General features: G+C 37.5%; 2 protein-coding genes across 2 annotated transcripts; both read left to right on the top strand.

The window, feature by feature from the left end:
• Positions 1-2,043: 2,043 nt before the first annotated feature.
• Positions 2,044-2,970, top strand: LOC108710524 (olfactory receptor 11L1). The gene has a single exon (XM_018251657.1). The coding sequence runs from the start codon at positions 2,044-2,046 to the stop codon at positions 2,968-2,970; it is 927 nt and encodes a 308-aa protein (XP_018107146.1).
• A 12,147-nt stretch (positions 2,971-15,117) lies between these two features.
• LOC121401334 (olfactory receptor 11L1-like) lies at positions 15,118-16,054 on the top strand. Its single transcript, XM_041585723.1, has one exon. It carries the CDS (start codon positions 15,134-15,136, stop codon positions 16,052-16,054), a length of 921 nt encoding a protein of 306 aa, XP_041441657.1. The 5' UTR covers positions 15,118-15,133.
• The last annotated feature ends 3,706 nt before the right edge of the window (positions 16,055-19,760 follow it).

Genomic DNA, 19,760 nt, shown 5'->3' with positions numbered 1-19,760 from the left:
ATGTAGTTGAGCAGCTGAAGGCTCCGACGAGGATATTAGAGAGATTAAGATCCCGGGTGTTACTGATCCCATAGTAGGGAAGTGATAGACTCAGGGAAGTACGTAGTCTTCTGAGTTCCACTTAAGGTGATCCTGAAGTTTGGGGAAATACCTTCTCACAAGCTGCATATCTCTCTGCAGTGTATTCTCTGCTCTGCAGGGAGTCATTCTATAGTTGGTACTGTGAGTATACATTGTTCTATTGGTCGATCTATGTTTTATCCTATGTTCCATACTCCACTGTGAACTCTGGTTTTGGTTAATAAACTCAGTTTATGTTTAAGCAAAATAAAACCACTGATGCCCAAACTCTTGTGCATTGCACACGGTTACAGTTGCACTACACCCTGCCTCCACCCCATTGTGAGGGCTTACCCCTGTGAAAAAAGAGTCTCATGGGTGGTATTACCCCACACTGAAAGTAGCCAAACTGACTACAGTAAAGATAGTTTACTATAGCGCTAAAATATCAATTGTCAATGTTATACAATTCAAAAGAGAGGTTTAGCATGGTTAAATACTGCAATATTGAGAGTTATTTGTCAAATAAATCTAATAAATTATTAGTAAGACAAAACATGAACGTACCCAAAGGATTGGTAATTATCTCACACCCCCAAGTCTCCTGGAGATTTCTCAGTAGGTTTCTTAGCTGTGGATGTTACTGACACTGGTTAATAAAAGGAGATCTGTTCTTCCCTGTCCAGTCAGTATCTGGGGTGGTTCTGGTAGGCCCAAATCAGGAGTATAATATTCCAAGAACATCTTTCCTTTAATATAATTGGAAAGAAATGGTTGGGATTGTGTTAGCAAAATGGCAGGAGAAATGCAGAGCAGGTTCCACATTGGGAGAAGCTCATGGACATCTTCCTATGGTTCCACAGTATCTGGGGTGGTTCTGGTAGGTGCAAATCAGGTGAGTATAATATTCCAAGAACATCTTTCCTGTAAAGTGATTTCATTGGAAAGAAATGGTTGGGATTGTGTTAGCAAAATGGAAGCAATATTAAAGGCAATGTTAAGATGACAATTATTAATTTCTACAGTATCTTTTTGAGATACTGTCTATTGACATTTTCAAAATGGTTCCCAATGCAAGATATTGAAATATGTCAATTTTATACAGTATTTGTACAATATTTGATTTAAGTTTACTATGTTTACATCCACTGTCTGTGTTTGTATAACCACTTGAATATTCCTTCTGATAAAGCCTAGATACTGTTTGTTAAGTTTCCAGAGTTCTTATATGCTACTAAAAATTCATCAAAAATGTCTAACACTCGTGTTAATTTATAAAAGGCAGGAGGTGGTTTATCAGGGGGATTGTAGATCAGGTCATATGCTGTGGAAACCCATTCTCCAGAAAATTATGAGATGGTCATTTCTCTTAGACTCAATTTTAATCAAATAATTCAAATGTTTTAACATTATCTACTTTTTTTCTATAATAATAAAACAGGAACTTGCACTCAATCCCAACGAAGATATAATTAATCCTTATTGAAGGCAAAATAGATCTTAATTAAGATCCCTTATCTGGAAAAAGAGAAAGTTGTTCTTACAACTAAATTTAAATCATCTTGGCAGGGGTGCAATGAGGCTGTGATCATAAAATTCATACAGACAAAGGTAAGAGGTTCTCTGCCTTTACCCATAAGCAATATACTGTATTAAGAACATTGAGACATTTTGTGCATTTAGATACTAAAAATACCCTACCCTACCCTCATCTCTGGTCTGGCCAGTCCTTCATCCACTTGCTTCTGGTCTGGCCAGTCCTACACTCACTCACCCCTGGTCTGGCCAGTCCTTCACTGACTTTTACCTCTTTACAAATTCTACTACTTTGTTATACATTAAGTTTTACTAATGGTTTTTAAGGATACAGAGGGTGCTTAGTTGAGACTGGCCAACTTAGTTGAGACTGGCCAAGAGTTTGGCTGCTATTCTAAAGTTTCACCTTTGAGTTCTTCTTTATCATGTATTTTTATTTCCTAGAAAATGTCCATGAAGAACCAGACGTTGGTCAGTGAGATTGTTCTCTTGGGATTTCAGAATCTCCCCAACTTTAAGATTCCACTGTTCTCTCTGTTCCTTCTGATTTTCATTATGACAGTTTGGGAGAACGTCCTCATCATAGTGTTGGTGTCCTCCAGCCGGAACCTCCAGTCCCCCATGTACTTCTTTCTCCAACAACTGTCAGTGTGTGACCTTCTGGACTCCACTATTATTGAACCCATCTTGCTCCAGACTGTAATTAGTGATAAAGTCACAATATCCCTCTTTGTATGTACAACCCAATTGCACTTTTTGTCTGTTTCAGAAATTTATGAGTGTTTCCTTCTAGCAGTAATGTCCTATGACAGATATGTGGCCATCTGTATCCCACTGCGTTACACTTCTATAATGTCCCACAGGGTTTGTGTTACATTAATATTTGTTTCATGGTTGCTTAGCCTCATTTCCGTACTCATTATTGCCAATATTATGGCTACCTTACAGTTCTGTGACCAAAACACGATTAACCATTTCTTCTGTGATTGCTTTCCTCTTCTAGAACTTTCCTGCTCAGATACATTTTTAATGCAGATAACTATTACCTTACAGTCTATCCCTGTGATTTTCCTTCCCATTATACTGATCATTGCATCCTATATGTGTATTGCCCATGCAATCCTAAAGATAGTGTCCAATACTGGGAGACAAAAAGCCTTCTCCACCTGCAGCTCCCACTTGGCTGTGGTCTACATGTTTTATGGGACCCTTATTGCTATTTATGTGGTTCCCCACAGAAAAGAATCCCAGACCATAAGCAAAGTTCTGTCTCTGTTATACACAGTAGTGACCCCATTGGTCAACCCACTTATTTACAGTCTGCGAAGTAAAGATATCAGAGAATCCCTTTACCAATTGACTACACGCAGGTAAGCACAAGGGGTAGCTTCAAGAGTACTCCCTGTGTATAAATAGTGAAGAAAATGGGTTTATGGTGCTTTTTCCATTCTAAATATGGTTTGTGTGGGAGCTTGTTTTACTAACAGTGATGCCACACAGTTAATTTATTGATATTTGGCATTTTAGGCTTTAAATCCAAGTTTCCTGGTAGTTAGAGCAGGAGAGTAGAGAATAATAATAATAATGTGTTATTTTATTGTTTTTATAAATATTTTTAGTAGTAGTAGTAGTAGTAGTAGTAGTAGTAGTAGTAGTAGTAGTAGTAGTAGTAATACTAATTATATGTATTTATAAAGCAGTTACATATTTCGATCAGCTGTACAATGTGTATACATTGAACATACATATTTACATACAAAAACAACCAATAACTTATACAAGAGGTAAAGGGCCCTGTCCAAACAAGCTTAAAATCTAAAAGGATAAGGAGTATGAGACATTAGGAGGCACATTTATCAAAGGTCGAATTTCGAATTCATGTGAGTTTTTAAAAACTCCCATAAATTCCCATGAACTCGAAATTCGACCAATAGAAAATTATTTATAAAATCAAATTTGTTAAGCTCGGGTGAATAGGATTGACCTGAAAACTCGAATCGAATTCAAATCAAATTGGATTTGAGTTTTCAAAAAAAACTTGAATGTCAGGAAGGCTGCGAACAACTTTAAATTGATCCCAGGATGTCTCCCATTGACTAAAACAGTAATTTGGCAGGTTTTTGGTGGTAAATAGTCAAATTCCAGAGTATGATAAATCTCAAAAATCGAATTTGAATTTTTAAAAAACTCAAATCAAATTTGAACAATTCCCTAGTCAAATTTGACTTGGCCATAAAAAAATTTGAATTTTCAATTCAACTCTTGATACACGTGCCCCAAAATGTAGGGAGCCGGGAAGGTAAGAGATGTGATATTGAGCATTGTGTTTAGTACTATATAGTGCACACATATATTTATTCATATTTGTATCAGATGCCAGTGGAGAGACTGTAAGAGTGGCATAGCAAAGGAGGAGCAGTATCTGAGGTGAATAAGCCTACTGCCAGTATTCATTATGGACTAAGAGTAACAGTCTCTAGAGGGAAAGGCCAATTAATAGATAATAACAGTTGTCAATGCATAATATGATAAGAGGGTAAATCATAATTTTGGTGGCATCTTGGCTAAGAAATAATCATATTTTGGAAATAATCCTTACGTGAAAGAGGCTTGATTGGAAACACAAGTGAATTTGGGTAGTAAAGGAAGGGGAAGAATCAAGGATAACCCAATGCACTGGGCCTCAGGAGATAGGGTGATAATGGAGTTGTTCCTATAGGATGTTATAGGTGTTGGATGGGTGAAGAGAACCATTTCTGCTTTGAAGAGGTAGCAAGAAGAAGCAAGACAAGCAAGAAGAGATACACGTTACAGCTCTGGTTTGAGTTCAGGAGAAGAGAGATAGATTTATAAGTGCCATCAAGATACAGATGATATTGGAAAACATTTGAATTAATTGGTTGGCCAAGGGAGGAAGAATACATGGAAAATTTTAAGTAGCCTGGGACAGAGTATTAAGGAACCTCAACAAAGAGAGGTACTGGAAAAAAATAATACTCCATTTTAGAATACAGTGGAAGAGGGATTTGAGAGGTAAGCTGAGATATCTAAGCCATGCTTGAGTTTTTTGTGGAGTATTTTAGCCCAAAATCAGATTGTAGGGGCCCAGCAGGTTATGAGCTAAAAAACATTAGTCAGTTGTAAACTAAGCACTTAATTCTTTAGAGAAAAAGTGATTCAGAGATGGAAGGAAGGTTACCAATACATTTTATATTATCACTACTTCTGTATTAAAATGCATTATAATTCATGTTCCTGCATTCTTCAGAAAAAAATGTACATTCTGTCAATCCCACAACCCTGAGCTATTATAAGACCGTGTAACTGTGTTACATGGAACAGTCTTGTACATATCAATGTATTGTTGCCTTTTGCCAACTTGGTATCAAAACATTCACTTCTTACAGGTAAGTGTGTAAAGACAACATTTCGAGAAACATCAAATTCCTCATTGAGACCCTTAGCAAATCAATCCAATTAAATCCAGCTCCAGATGAAGGAGACTCTACCCATCAGCATCAACTCTAGGAGAGAACCTTCCCTTTCCAACACCCCCTTCTCTTTGCCTCTTTGCCCTGACAGGTTAAGACCCTAGAGCAGTGATCCCCAACCAGTGGCTCATGAGGAACATGTGGCTCCCCAACCCCTTGGATGTTTCTCCCAGTGGCCTCAAAGCAGGAGGTTATTTTTTAATTCCAGGCTTGGACTCAAGTTTTGGTGCATAAAACCAGTTGTACTGCCAAACAGAACATCCTGCTACTAAATGGCCAATCTCAGCACTTACTTTGCACCACCCAGGAACATTTTTTCATGCTTGTGTTACTCCCAACTCTATCTTCATTTGAATTTGCCTCATGGTTAAAAAAGGAAATATTTTTAGTCTGATAAACAGAGGGTTTGGTCAATGAAATGGGGTCAGTGTTAATAATATACACGCTCTGGTAAATTGTTTTCCTGTTAGCTAATTAGAAATGGAAAAGGATCCAAGACTGAAAGTGAATACAATTATTTTGATTGCAAATGTCTGACAAAGCTGAATGGATTACAATAGTATTTCTAGGGAATCCGCTCATGATCTTCACTGAAAGACTATGCTCAAAACTGAAGGATGATATTGATGTGACATGGTTGCCTTTTTACTTCAAGTTCAAGCAGGCGTCCAACTCTGGATAGAGACGAATATGTTGCAGTTATCTCACCAAAACTCTTCCCTTCGATCATTCATATGGGATGTGATAATGCCCAATGTCACCTGTATACCGTATGGGGCATATGATTTTAATTTTACATTTAACTTTTTACATTACTTGATGGAAGTGATAATGTTACTATACATGTCTGTTGTTTGTATTTGTTCCATTAATACAATTCACTATGTGAGTCCACAAACATCCTTAGCATCACTTTTCTTTAAAAGTGAGGTTGCATTCTTTTCCCATGATTTATGAAAATATTGTAAAAACAACCTGCAAAAAAATTTAATGAATTCAGCTCATTAAACCTGGCAAGATTAAAATATTTTTTAAAAAGTTTTTGTAAAAATTAATTAAACAATGTGAGCTTTTTTGTCACTGTCAGCTGAACCCAATCCCAATTTAAGTTCTTAGGGGCCCATTTATTAAAAATAGTTTTTTTCTGGTTGAGTTTTTTAGGGGGAAAACCCAAATTATTAGAGGAAAAATAAAATCTTGAATTTTTAGAGATGTATCATACCCAAATGCAAAAATACTCCATCTCAACCCTGTCAAGGTCATGTAGAAATCAATGGCAGATGTCAATGAAGATGTTTTATGACATTGTGATCTGCGCTGGTTAATCGGATAAAGTTGTGGTTTTTGTCCAATAATCTGATAAATGTAGTTTTCGAAGCATCAATCTACTGATATAAATTGATTGATGATTATTTTTTTGTTCCGACTTTTTTGAGAAAAACTATTAATAAATGAGCTCAGTTCTTGGAGTTTGGGTGACTTTGTTTTAATAAGAAACTGGGATTAAGTTGAGTTTTAGTAAGTACCACATTTGACTATTTAAATGTTAATAAAGAAATATAATGTTTAAAATATTATAATAGTAAACTATACTGATGAAAACAATAAAGGCAACAAAACAGAGTGACATACAAAATAACATGACTAATGACTATTTCCATCAGTTTCAACCCTTTGAAAAACCAGCTCCTGATCCACTCTCAAAGAAAAAAATCTGCCTTTCTAAATTCGCATTAATATTTCTTAAATGTGCTCGTCTTTTTGTTTTTCACCACTTGACACAAGGTTATTTTATATTGTAGGTAATTAGAATAAATGTGGAACAAAAACAAGTTATTTTTATTTTCTAATGTAAAGTATTTAAATGCAAAAGTATTATGAATCTGTTGTACAAAGACACATGACCTCCATTACTTTGGAATGGAAATGACATAAAGGGAGGCAGATTTATTAATTTTATAATTCATTCATTCATTTTTTTTTTCATAAAAAACACTAAAACCTGATTACCTTCTGTAGAAGTCAATGGAATATGTATTTACAACATTCAAGTTAATTAATTTTTTATTATTATTATTTTTTATTATATTTATATTAAGATTCTGTTACAGACAATTAAATGTATAATAAATTAAACAATGTGATTTTCATTGCAATGACGTTTCCCCCACCACTTAACATAATCAAACCTTTCAGTTTCTTCATAAATATGATGGCAATAGAGAAAAAAAACACTCTTTCCAGTTTAACCACAAATTATATTTTGCGAACAAGTTTCAGAAATTTGTACAAAATTAATATATCTTCATCCTCTGGTGTCATTTCCATGCCAAAGTAATGGAGGCCACACATGTCGGTAGATACAGTAACATATACTCTGCTCTGATGCTCTTGCTTTGTAATTACTCACATTAGAAAATGAGAATAAAATGATTATGTTTAATACAGCTTCCCAGGATTTCATCAGCTTTGGGGTATGACGCATCTCTAAAAATCTATTTTTTTTTATCATTTCTTTTATTAGACATCATTTGCTTATTACTCGGAACCATGTTTCAACCATAGGGTTTTTTGTTTCTCCAGTAAAGGGGAATCATTGCTTGAGCTACTAGTAGTTGGAGCTCTGTTTCTCTTTTGCTGAGATCTTCAGGTTCAAACTGATAAAAACAATTTATAGCTACCTGACATCCTATCACTGTCTCACATATGTTTTGCACCAGTCTACACAATAAAGCCACCAATGATGCTCTCAATGTCCCCCCTTTTCACATCTCCACCAGCAGCTATCAGTTGACATCAAAGCCATTTTATATAACACCACTGGGCTTCAACACCAGCAAGAAAGTGGTTTATAGAAAAACTCTTGGTATTTATTTCTATTGGAGCATTTTGCATTGGTTTCAAAGATTTTATTCCACTCTCCTTTATACAGTTTGGTATGCAGTTATGCTTCTAGCTTACTTGTATAGAAGGGAAAACTCAATTTAAAGTATTTTATATATTTTGACTAGACAATGTCAAAGGGGAAAATCTAGAGCACACCAATATTCAAAGTAGGTTATGTCTCTTATCTTTTCCAACTTTAAGTTGGATATTATACCTCTACTAACCTCGAATGGATCATAACTATTTATTTTTCATTAAAAGGGATTCCGATTCTGTCTCTGAGATTGATACGTGTCTAAGTTGTAGGTTCCTGAGACCAATGTATCAATTCTTGCAGCAAAGATTCCCAGTATGCTTCTGATTTCAGAGATATGCTACTAATATAGAGTGGAATGAGACTCCAGGCTAGGGGCAAGTTTTAGTTGTATAGAAAACAGGAGCACTGCCAAACAGAGCCTCAATGTAGGTTGACAATCCACATATTGGCTACCAAATGGCCAATCACAGCACTTATTTGGCACCCCATTTTTCATGCTATTATTGCTCCCCAACTCATTTACTTCTGAATGTTGCTCACAGGTTCAAAAGGTTGGGGATCCCTCCCCTATAGACAATGATTTCTTTTGTAATTCAGACTTACAGATGCCTTAAAAGGTTTCTTTCATGATGTTTGGTCAGAGGGCCTATCAGCTCTCAGCAGGAGCAGTCTGGACCAAGGAGGAAGCCCAGGGGTCAAAGTCCAAATTCAATGTATATATAGAGATCAGGAGTAATAATTGTAGATATCTAGGCAAGAGTTCAATACGCAGGCAGATTAGTAGCAAAGTCAAGGTTCAGGCAGGGTCAGAAGTCCAGGAATCAATAATACTCGAATTATAAAGCACCTAAGTGCCTAAGAATGCACAGAGGAAATCCTATAATCGGGCATTAAACCTGTGACCTGGAAGAGCTTTATCTTCAAATTTTGTACCAAACACATGACATCATCACACCGGCGTCAGGGCGTCGGTGTCAACCCACATGGGTCATGTGCATCACCATTTTGGATTCGGGTGCTCCTGATCTGTTTATGGTGCCGTTTTTATTTCTAAATTACACTGTCTACACTGCAAATAATTCACACCACCATATAAAATGTTATTCCTGGACCAATACATGTTTTTTTAGTTGTAATATTTATGTGTCGGCACCATCTAAGGTCTTGGCTTTCAGAAAGAGCCAGCACTTTAGGATGGAACTACTTTCTGGCAGGCTGTTGTTTCTCCTACTCAATGTAACTGAAGGTGTCTCAGTGGGACATGGATTTTTACTATTGAGAGATGTTCTTATATCTACCAGAGAGCTGTTATCTGGTTACCCTCCCATTGTTCTGATGATGGACTGTTGGAGGGAAGAGAGGGGGGTGATATCACTCCAACTTGCAATGCAGCAGTAAAGAGTGACTGAAGTTTATCAGAGCACAAGTCACATGACCAAGGGCACCTGGGAAACTGACAATATGTTTAGCCCCATGTTAGATTTCAAAATTAAATATAAAAAAATTAATCTCTTTACTTAATATTTCAGGATTCATTGAGGTCTGGCATAGTGCCAATAGACTGGCAAATTGCTAATGTGGTGCCTTTTTTTCAAAAAAGGATCCCGTTCTCAGCCTCAAAACTATAGGCCAGTTAGTCTGACGTCAATGGTAGGAAAGCTTTTTGAAGGGTTAATAAAGGATAAGATACTGGACATCATAGCAAATCATAATACTATGAGTGTGTGCCAGCATGGTTTTATGTGTAATAGATCTTGCCAGACTAACTTAATTTCTTTTTATGAGAAGGTAAGTAGAGACCTTGACTCTGGGATGGCAGTGGATGTGATTTACTTAGACTTTGCTAAAGCATTTGATACAGTGCCACACAGAAGGTTACTGGTTAAATGAAGGAATGTTGGCCTGGAACATAGTATTTGTACCTGGATAGAGAACTGGCTAAAAGATAGACTACAAAGAGTGGTGGTAAATGGAACATTTTCTAATTGGACCAGTGTTGTTAGTGGAGTACCGCAGGGCTCTGTACTAGGTCCCTTGCTTTTCAACTTGTTTATTAATGACCTGGAGGTGGCCATTGAAAGTACTGTTTCTATTTTTGCAGATGAGACTAAATTGTGCAGAACTATAGGTTCCATGCAGGATGCTGACACTTTGCACAGTGATTTGTCTAAACTGGGAAACTGGGCAGCAAACTGGAAAATGAGGTTCAATGTTGATAAATGCAGGTTATGCACTTTGACAAAAATAATATAAATGCAAGTTATACACTAAATGGCAGTGTGTTGGGAGTTTCCTTAAATGAGAAGGATCTTGGGGTCTTTGTAGATAACAAATTGTCTAATTCTGGGCAGTGTCATTCTGTGGCTACTAAAGCAAATAAAGTTCTAGTATAAAAAAGGGCATTAACTCAAGGGATGAAACATAATTGTGTCTCTTTATAGGTCCATGGTGAGGCCTCATCTGGAGTATGGGGGCAGTTTTGGACTCCAGTCCTTAAGAGGGATATAAATGAGCTGGAGAGAGTGCAGAGACTAAGTGCAACTAAACTGGTTAGAGGGAGGGAAGAGTTAAATTATGAGGGGAGACTGACAAGGTTGGGGTTGTTTTCTCTGGAAAAAAGGCGCTTGTGAGGGGACATGATTAGACTTTACAAGTACATTAGAGGACCTTATAGACAAATAGCAGGGGACCTTTTTACCCATAAAGAGAATCACGTACCAGAGGCCTCCCTTTCAGACTAGAAGAAAAGAAGTTTCATTTAAAGAACAGAGTAGGGGGTTCATCACAGTGAGGACAGTGAGGTTGGGGAATGCACTGCCGGGTGATGTTGTGATGCTGATTCAGTTAATGACTATAAGAGGGACTTGGATGATTTCTTGGACAGACATAATACAAAGTCTATTGTGATACTAAACTCTATAGTTAGTATAGATTTGGGTATATATCATTTATGTGACAGTAGGGAGGGGTGTGTGTATGGGGTTGGGTTTTCATTTCGAGGGGTTGGACTTGATGGACTTTGTCTTTTTTCAACCCAATTTATCTATGTAATTATGTATATTTACTGATGTGTTTTGAAAAAAATATTTTCCCATAACAGTATCCCTTTAAGCAAAGACATCAGGAGAGATCAGGAGCTCTCAAAACCAGCTGGTTGGTACCTATAGCTCTCTCTTTCATTTCAAACTGGGAATTCATATTGATCTGATTCATGTTATACTGTCCAAGGAAGAGAGATTTCAGAGACAATTGCTGCATCTTTGCATTTATTATGGAGCTGCAGGTCATCTTCTGCATGTCTGCCCTACAAAGCCTCCAATAATGATTTGAATAGAAAATTACACTGCACTTCTGCAAGGCTAATTGTTATTTTTCCCAAATGGTTGTTAATTATCCCAAACCCCAGAGTCTCCTGGAGATTTCTCAGTAGGTTTCTCAGCTGTGTTTGTTACTGACACTGGTTAATAAAAGGAGATCTGTTCTTCCCTTTCCAGTCAGTATCTGGGGTGGTTCTGGTAGGTGCAAATCAGGTGAGTATAATATTCCAAGAACATCTTTCCTGTAAAGTGATTTCATTGGAAAGAAATGGTTGGGATTGTGTTAGCAAAATGGCAGGAGAAATGCAGAGTAGGTTACACATTGGGAGAAGCTCATGGACATCTTCCTATGGTTCCACAGTATCTGGGATGGTTCTGGTAGGTACAAATCAGGTGAGTATAATATTCCAAGAACATCTTTCCTATAAAGTGATTTCAATGGAAAGAAATGGTTGGGATTGTGTTAGCAAAATGGCAGGAAAAATACAGAACAGGTTACGCATTGGAAGAAGCTCATGGACATCTTCCTATGGTTCCACAGTATCTGGGGAAGTTCTGGTAGGTGCAAATCAGGTGAGTATAATATTCCAAGAACATCTTTCCTGTAAAGTGATTTCATTGGAAAGAAATGGTTGGGATTGTGTTAGCAAAATGGCAGGAGAAATACAGAGCAGGTTACACATTGGGAGAAGCTCATGGACATCTTCCTATGGTTCCACAGTATCTGGGGTGGTTCTGGTAGGTGCAAATCAGGTGAGTATAATATTCCAAGAACATCTTTCCTGTAAAGTAATTTCATTGGAAAGAAATAGTTGGGATTGTGTTAGCAAAATGGCAGGAGAAATGCAGAGCAGGTTACACATTGGGAGAAGCTCATGGACATCTTCTTTTGGTTCCACAAGATTGGGGGGTTGTATTTTTTGTCTTAATCTCCTCCCTTCTCTCTCCCTTATGTTTCTGTTAGTTATTTCATTCTCACACAAACATTGATTGACATTTGTGGTTGTGGCATGCAGTAAATAATGATTTTGACAATTTACTTACTGTAGTTTAGAAGGTATTTGTCATGGTTATTTGATTTGGTAATCAGCTTTACCAGATCAAGTGTCCTTATTTGGGGTCATTGATATATGTAGAGACAAGAATTATACCAGAGAAACAGCTGAGTATCTTGATGGAAGACCTGTTTCTCCAAATATTTATGGTATCCACACCAAACAGGGCTGTGAATAAGACTAGCACTGCATTGGCGAAGATAGAACTACAGGTTTGGGGCCTTTTATCCAGAATGTTTGGGACATGAGGTTTTCTGGATAATGTATGTTTTCGTAATTTGGATCTTCATCCCTTAAGTCTACTAGAAAATCATGTAAACATTAAATAAAGCCAATAGACTCCAATAAGGATTAATTATATCTTAGTTGGGATCAAGTACAAGCTCCTGTTTTATTATTACACAGAAAAAGGAATAATTTTTAAAGTTTGGATTATTTGGATAAAATGGAGTTTATTGGAGATGGCCCTTCCATAATTCAGGGCTTTCTGGATAATGGGTTTCAAGGTAAGGGGTCCCATACCTGTACCAGTAAATGAGAGAAAAAACTTTCCATTTCTGGTGACCATCTGGGTAATACAGGGAGATATGCTTTACAAGTTATGGAAATGGGCAGAAACAGCAACAACTTTTTAAAAATGATTTGACTTTGTTTGAGTTCCCAGATGCTGATTTCAATAGCAATTATATTATAATTAAACTTGAACACTACTGAGCATATTTACATATTGACAAGTGTTCTAAATCAAGTCATCTCAATTGTATGTTTTAAATGCCTCTTGTTTTATTGGTGTCTTTTTGTGGACTAGAGCTACAAAAATGACTTTAAATGGTGAGGTCTCACCAGTGTCCATGTAAATATAATCACCCCTTTTTGGTACTTATCTCTCTTCTGATACAGGTTAAAATGAGGCATGTTTTCCTCATGCTTTACTACCTTGCCTACTTACAGTATGGTTTCACCTTGTTGTATCATTCCTAAATCCCTCTCCTGGCATTAAATGCCTATTCATTCTGTATTCAGCTTTAGGAACCTTGTGCCTTATATTCATTATATAAGACCCCATCTACTGTATATTCCAGTTATGTTATTGGTAGTAATACACGAAAAGAAGTTTTAGCTACTTTCAGTGTGGGGTTATACCACAAATGAGACTCTCTTTACACAGGGGTAAGCCCTCGCAGCAGGGTGGAAGCAAGGTGTAGTGTAACTGTAACCATGTGCCAATGCACAAGAATTGGGCTTAACCAAGAACAGTATTTATTTAACATAGCACATATACACAATGGAGCTTAGAACACAGATAGCATAAAGGTAGCATATACTCACAGTACCAGAATTGGTTGGATCCCTACAGGCCATGGACACATCAGCAGAGGGTTACACAACTTGAGAGGAGGTATTGCCCAGTTTTCAGGATCTCTTTAAGTGGCAGCTAGGGGAATTCCTATTATCCCTAGTCTCAACACTTTGTCCCTACCCTGGGTCAGTAATCCCTCTAATAACCTCGTCGGAGCCTTGAGCTGCTCAACTAAATAACCTCTCTATCACTCCTAGAGTGATCTATAAAAGGATATGCTATATGCTATTTACTAGGGCCAATGCTCCTAGGATCCAGTGCACATTCCCTTCCTGCCTGCTCAGGTAAGGGCTAAAGCAATGGACCCAGACTGCATGGTTCCCTAACCTTTATACAGTGCCATCTAGTGTACACTGTCAGAACTACAGGGGTTACATAAGCACAAGGTCCCCATTAGGACCCATTAAGGAGTCCATATTACAAGAGATGTGCTTGCCAATAATATGTGAGGGTGTCTAAATTTTCACATTCCTACAGAAGTAATGCTGTTCACCTAAATCAAACAGGTTGGTAGGAATATAATGGACAAAAGAAGGACCAGTAGGTTAATGATAATGGGCAGAGAATTCTTTATAAAGTAACAATACGTTAACCAGACAGTAGTGTTTCTCATATAGGAAGTATTTGTGTACATAACGGTGATTTCTGTAGCTTCACCCTTATATACTGTCCTAGTATTTCATCTCCTCTACCTGCCATGTTTGTTCTCTCACATTATTCATTTAGAAGTGACACTAAGGGGTTGATTTACAAAAATACAAGACAACATTTTCCTTGTGAAAAAAAAAATGAAACCTCACCACCTAAATCTGTCAAGATGCCAATTCAATGGGAGTTCCTTTTCAACATTCAAAGTCAAAAGTTAGTCAAAGTTAATACTAACCACTTACTTACAGGGCAGCTTGGAGTGGGAACGTTTACATTATAGGGCTCATTTGTAAACTGAAACGCAATGTGCAAAAAATTGCAAAAAAATGGCAGGTTGCGTTTTCAGTGCTGGATTTTTCACTAAGGGGTGTGCTCTTATAACACCTACACTTGTGCCCCTAGATGCATTAGATCTCTGATAGGAAAATGATAAAGGATACTTGTCTATTGATTAAATTTTTTAAAATATCTAACATTTCAACTTAATTTCAACAAAGTATCAACATTTCAATATTCTACCTTCAGTTCACTGGCCAATTGTCCCTTCTAACCTCCAACTCTTCACTTGCCTGGCAGCATCTGTAGTATATCAAGATAGGGGAAACAAATGCAGACGTTCAAAACTACAAATGTAAACGTTATATTGGAAAGGAATTCCTACATTATATTACTGGAATGGTAAAAAGCAACAGATGGTTTTTCTGTTGATTACATTTTTGAAATTCATTATCCATCTCCAGACAATGCTTGAGAAGAACCAGACGTTGGTCAGTGAGATTGTTCTCTTGGGATTTCAGAATCTCCACAACTTCAAGATTCCCCTGTTCTCTCTGTTCCTTCTGATTTACATTATGACAGTTTGGGAGAACGTCCTCATCATAGTGTTGGTGTCCTCCAGCCAGAACCTCCAGTCCCCCATGTACTTCTTTCTCCAGCATCTGTCCATGTCTGATCTACTACAGACGGCAACTGTTGTACCCATTCTACTGCAAACTGTAATTAGTGACGGTGTCACAATGTCCCTTGTTGGTTGTATCTCTCAACTTTATTTTTTTGCCTTCTCTGAAACATTTCAGTCATTCCTTCTAGCAGTAATGTCCTATGACAGATATGTGGCCATCTGTATCCCACTGCGTTACTCTTCTATAATGTCCCACAGGGTTTGTGTAAAAGTCGTTCTTATGTCATGGGTAACAAGTCTTTGTTCTACATTGGTAACTGTAAATATGATAGGAAACCTACAATTCTGTGAAAATAAAAACATTGACCATTATTTCTGTGATGTGGATCCTCTTCTACAACTTTCCTGCTCAGATACTTTCTTTGTGCAAATAGACATTATTTTACTTTCTATCCCAGTAATGATTTGCCCCTTTCTACTCATCACTGTATCATATATGTGTATTGCCCATACAATCCTAAAGATAGTGTCCAATACTGGGAGACAAAAAGCCTTCTCCACCTGCAGCTCCCACTTGGCTGTGGTCTCCATGTTTTATGGGACTCTCATTGCTATTTATTTAGACAGCCCCAGTAAACAATCACTGTCCATTGTCAAAGTTGTCTCTTTAATGTACACTGTATTGATACCTTTGCTCAACCCACTAATTTACAGCTTAAGAAGCACAGATATAAAAGAAGCCTTTAAAAGACAATTTAAATAAATATCCTGAGAAACACTGGGCGTTTATTAAGTCTGCCACTCATTTCCAAATCTCATTCTAACTGGCCTTTGGGCCCTACTTTTATCAAGGTTACAGATATAAAGGAACATTATGGAAATTGTCACCCTGCTATAGTTCCAGGGTTACCCAGGGCACAAATAAGCACTCACCCCAAATCTCCCCCTAACTGACCTTCAGACTGGGCCCCCTTAGCTCATAACAAGGTTACAGATATATAGAAACATTGGGGTAACAGTCACCCTGCTATAGTTCCAGGGGTACCCAGGGTACAAATAAGCACTCACCCCAAATCTCCCCCTAACTGACCTTCAGACTGGGCCCCCTTAGCTCATAACAAGGTTACAGATATATAGAAACATTGGGGTGTCACTCTGCTATAGTTCCAGGGGTACCCAGGGTACAAATAAGCACTCACCCCAAATCTCCCCCTAACTGACCTTCAGACTGGGCCCCCTTAGCTCATAACAAGGTTACAGATATATAGAAACATTGGGGTGTCACCCTGCTATAGTTCCAGGGGTACCCAGGGTACAAATAAGCACTCACCCCAAATCTCCCCCTAACTGACCTTCAGACTGGGCCCCCTTAGCGCATAACAAGGTTACAGATATATAGAAACATTCAGCAGGAGGTTAGTATTTTTCACACTAGTTGAGCCTAACAAATTTCGCCGTATCAGTGATTTGAACTTTAACTGTACATGGGCTTGATTTGCCCATGATTAACTAATGCTAACTAGTTGTAAAAGACGGAACCTTCAACATAACTTCCCTGCTACAGATATAAGATTTGAAAAGGCCTGTAATTGTCAGGTGGAGGTTGTAAAATATTTATAGTATTGGAAATACATAACCTTTCCATCAATTCATTAGTTCCACACCAGATGTTCCACACCACTGTCAAAAACTTAAATAATAGTCTAACACTATGTGTTAGATGAATTATATTTGGCCATTGTGTTTTGTTTGCATTAACTTATTTACCCTGTTTCATATTTGAAATTGATTTGGGCTAAACCCACTGGGCTACTACAGTAAGTCATGTGGCCCTTATATTGTGTATATTGAGGAAACAAAACTAATCACACTTGCTTTTCAGAGCCCTTATATTAAATATATTTACGTTTATCATTTTACTATTGATATACTATATACTGTATACAATTGGTCTTTGCTGGTGATGCAATCAAGTAATTAATATTTACTGTGTGAAGTTTGGGGTTTTTTCACCAGACATGTGGGCCACTCCAGATTGAAGTTAAAACTGTCTGTTTATTTTTCTCAATTCAGGTTAAAGGGAAACTGTCATGGGAAAAAAAAAAATTTCCAAAATGAATCAGTTAATAGTGCTGCTCCAGCAGAATTCTGCACTGAAATCCATTTCTCAAAACAGCAAACAGATTTTTTTATATTCAATTTTGAAATCTGACATGGGACTAGACATTTTGTCAGTTTCCCAGCTGCCCCCAGTCATGTGACTTGTGCTCTGATAAACTTCAGTCACTCTTTACTGCTGTACTGCAAGTTGGACTGATATCACCTCCTCCCTTCCCCCCCCAGCAGCCAAACAAAAGAACAATGGGAAGGTAATCAGATAGCAGCTCCCTAACACAAGATAACAGCTGCCTGGTAGATCTAAGAACAAAACTCAATAGTAAAAACCCAGGTCCCACTGAGACATATTCAGTTACATTGAGAAGGAAAAACAACAGCCTGCCAGAAAGCATCTCTCTCTCCTAAAGTGCAGGCACAAGTCACATGACTGGGGGCAGCTGGGAAATTGACAAAATGTCTAGCCCCATGTCAGATTTCAAAATTGAATATAAAAAAATCTGTTTGCTCTTTTGAGAAATGGATTTCAGTGCAGAATTCTGCTGGAGTAGCACTATTAACTGTTTTGAAAAAAACATGTTTTCTGATGACAGTATCCCTTTAAGCTTTCAGCAGCAAACAGTTGTCCAGAAAACAAAACAGCATCACTTCAGCAGTAGAAAAGTCCAAAACTTGCCAAACATATAACATCCAGTCTTTAGGGAATGAACTCTCCAGTCTTTAGAGAGACAGCATTTTCTGTTCAACTCAGCAGCGAGTTACCACTTGAGAAAAACTTCCACCCCTTTCAGCTGCTGCTCGTTAAACACCCCTTGGATGTCCAGCCCATCTCTGGCTGGTTAACCCCATGGTGCAGGTCTGGACTGAGAATTATAATAGGCCCTGGCATTTCAGGTACACTGAGGCCCAAACAGCCCCCACCAGCCCACTAAATAATGACTTTCTATGGGACCTTATAGCAGGCCCTCTGGCATTTGCCAGAACCCACAGATTGCCAGTCCGGGCCTGCCATGGTGTCTCTTAAAGAGGTCGTTTTAAAACCTAAAGAATGGGGATATATACCGGTCATCTACAAAATATCCCCCCCAGCTAGTACAACTGACAGTTGGCAGTATTGCTGGTAATTATTAGGCAAAAAAATCCAATTTCAGAATGGAAAATATTTCTATACACCCCAGACCACATTGAAAGGATGAAGGTACAAACCATTCTTAAAAATTTCACTGTGACACAGGACTCTTCTAAAAATGGCCATAAGTCTTCCTGAAGCAAGTGAATTTTATTTCCATATTTATTTGACTAATGGACTATTGTATTATTATGACTCACCTAGAAATGATCTACATTATCCTGGATATGGATTTCTATGAATGTTTGCTGTTTAATTATTCTCATTAAATAAAAATTAAAACAAAAACAGAATGATGATGACCAATAGGCCCAGTATTCCAACCAGTTACAATGACACCAAAGGTTCCTTTTTATAATGAATTTGGTTGAGGTTGTCATAGAGTTTAGCTATAAAAGCTAAATTATTGTTTTATTTCTCCTAGGAAAAGTCCATGAAGAACCAAACACTTCTATATGTCCTAATGGGTTTGTGTTGGATTTAGTCTTGTCCTGGCTGTTTGACCTCAGCTCTTCCCAATATCATGGCTACCTCCCACAGTTCTGTGACCAAAACACCCTTAACCAATTCTTCTGTGATTTATTTCCTATTCTAGAGCTTCCAGCTCTCACACAATCTTAGCACATATAGATTTTCTCTTACTGTCATTCCCTGTCGTTTTCTTCTACTATGAGTGAAGTTTTTCACCAGGCCTGAACTCATTGTGAACATCTGCTTTTAGCCATGAGCATATATTTTATGGAAACTGTACAATTTCACAGTGAAAAAACACAACAACTAATGACTATTGACCCCAATGTATTTTGTACAAAGGAAAAATAAACTCAGATTGCATTTATCTCATAAGGACCAAACATGGAGTAGGTTCAACCTCCCTGCCTTATTTAGCTCAAGAAATAATAAATAATAATAATAATAAAAGTTATTTTGATGCTAATGTGGTACAACTTTTCAAAAATTGATCCTGATGGGGATAGATGTAATACACTCCACATCCTAATTCTACGACTTTTATTGGGTGCAAAATGTATTTGCTTTTTATGAAGAGGGGAGCAGAAGACTTGACTTTGGAGGCAGTGGATGTGATTTACTTAAATTAACTTACTTAATTTCTTTTTATGAGAAGGTAAGTAGAGACCTGGATTCTGGGATGGCAGTGGATGTGATTTACCTAGACTTTGCTAAAGCATTTGATACAGTGTCACACAGAAGGTTACTGGTTAAA

The sequence above is a fragment of the Xenopus laevis genome, chromosome 3L, assembly GCF_017654675.1.
Source record: "Xenopus laevis strain J_2021 chromosome 3L, Xenopus_laevis_v10.1, whole genome shotgun sequence".
NCBI classification, from domain to species: Eukaryota; Metazoa; Chordata; class Amphibia; order Anura; family Pipidae; genus Xenopus; species Xenopus laevis.
Note: the sequence above shows the minus strand (reverse complement) of the source record. Positions and strands in the feature narration are given on the sequence as shown.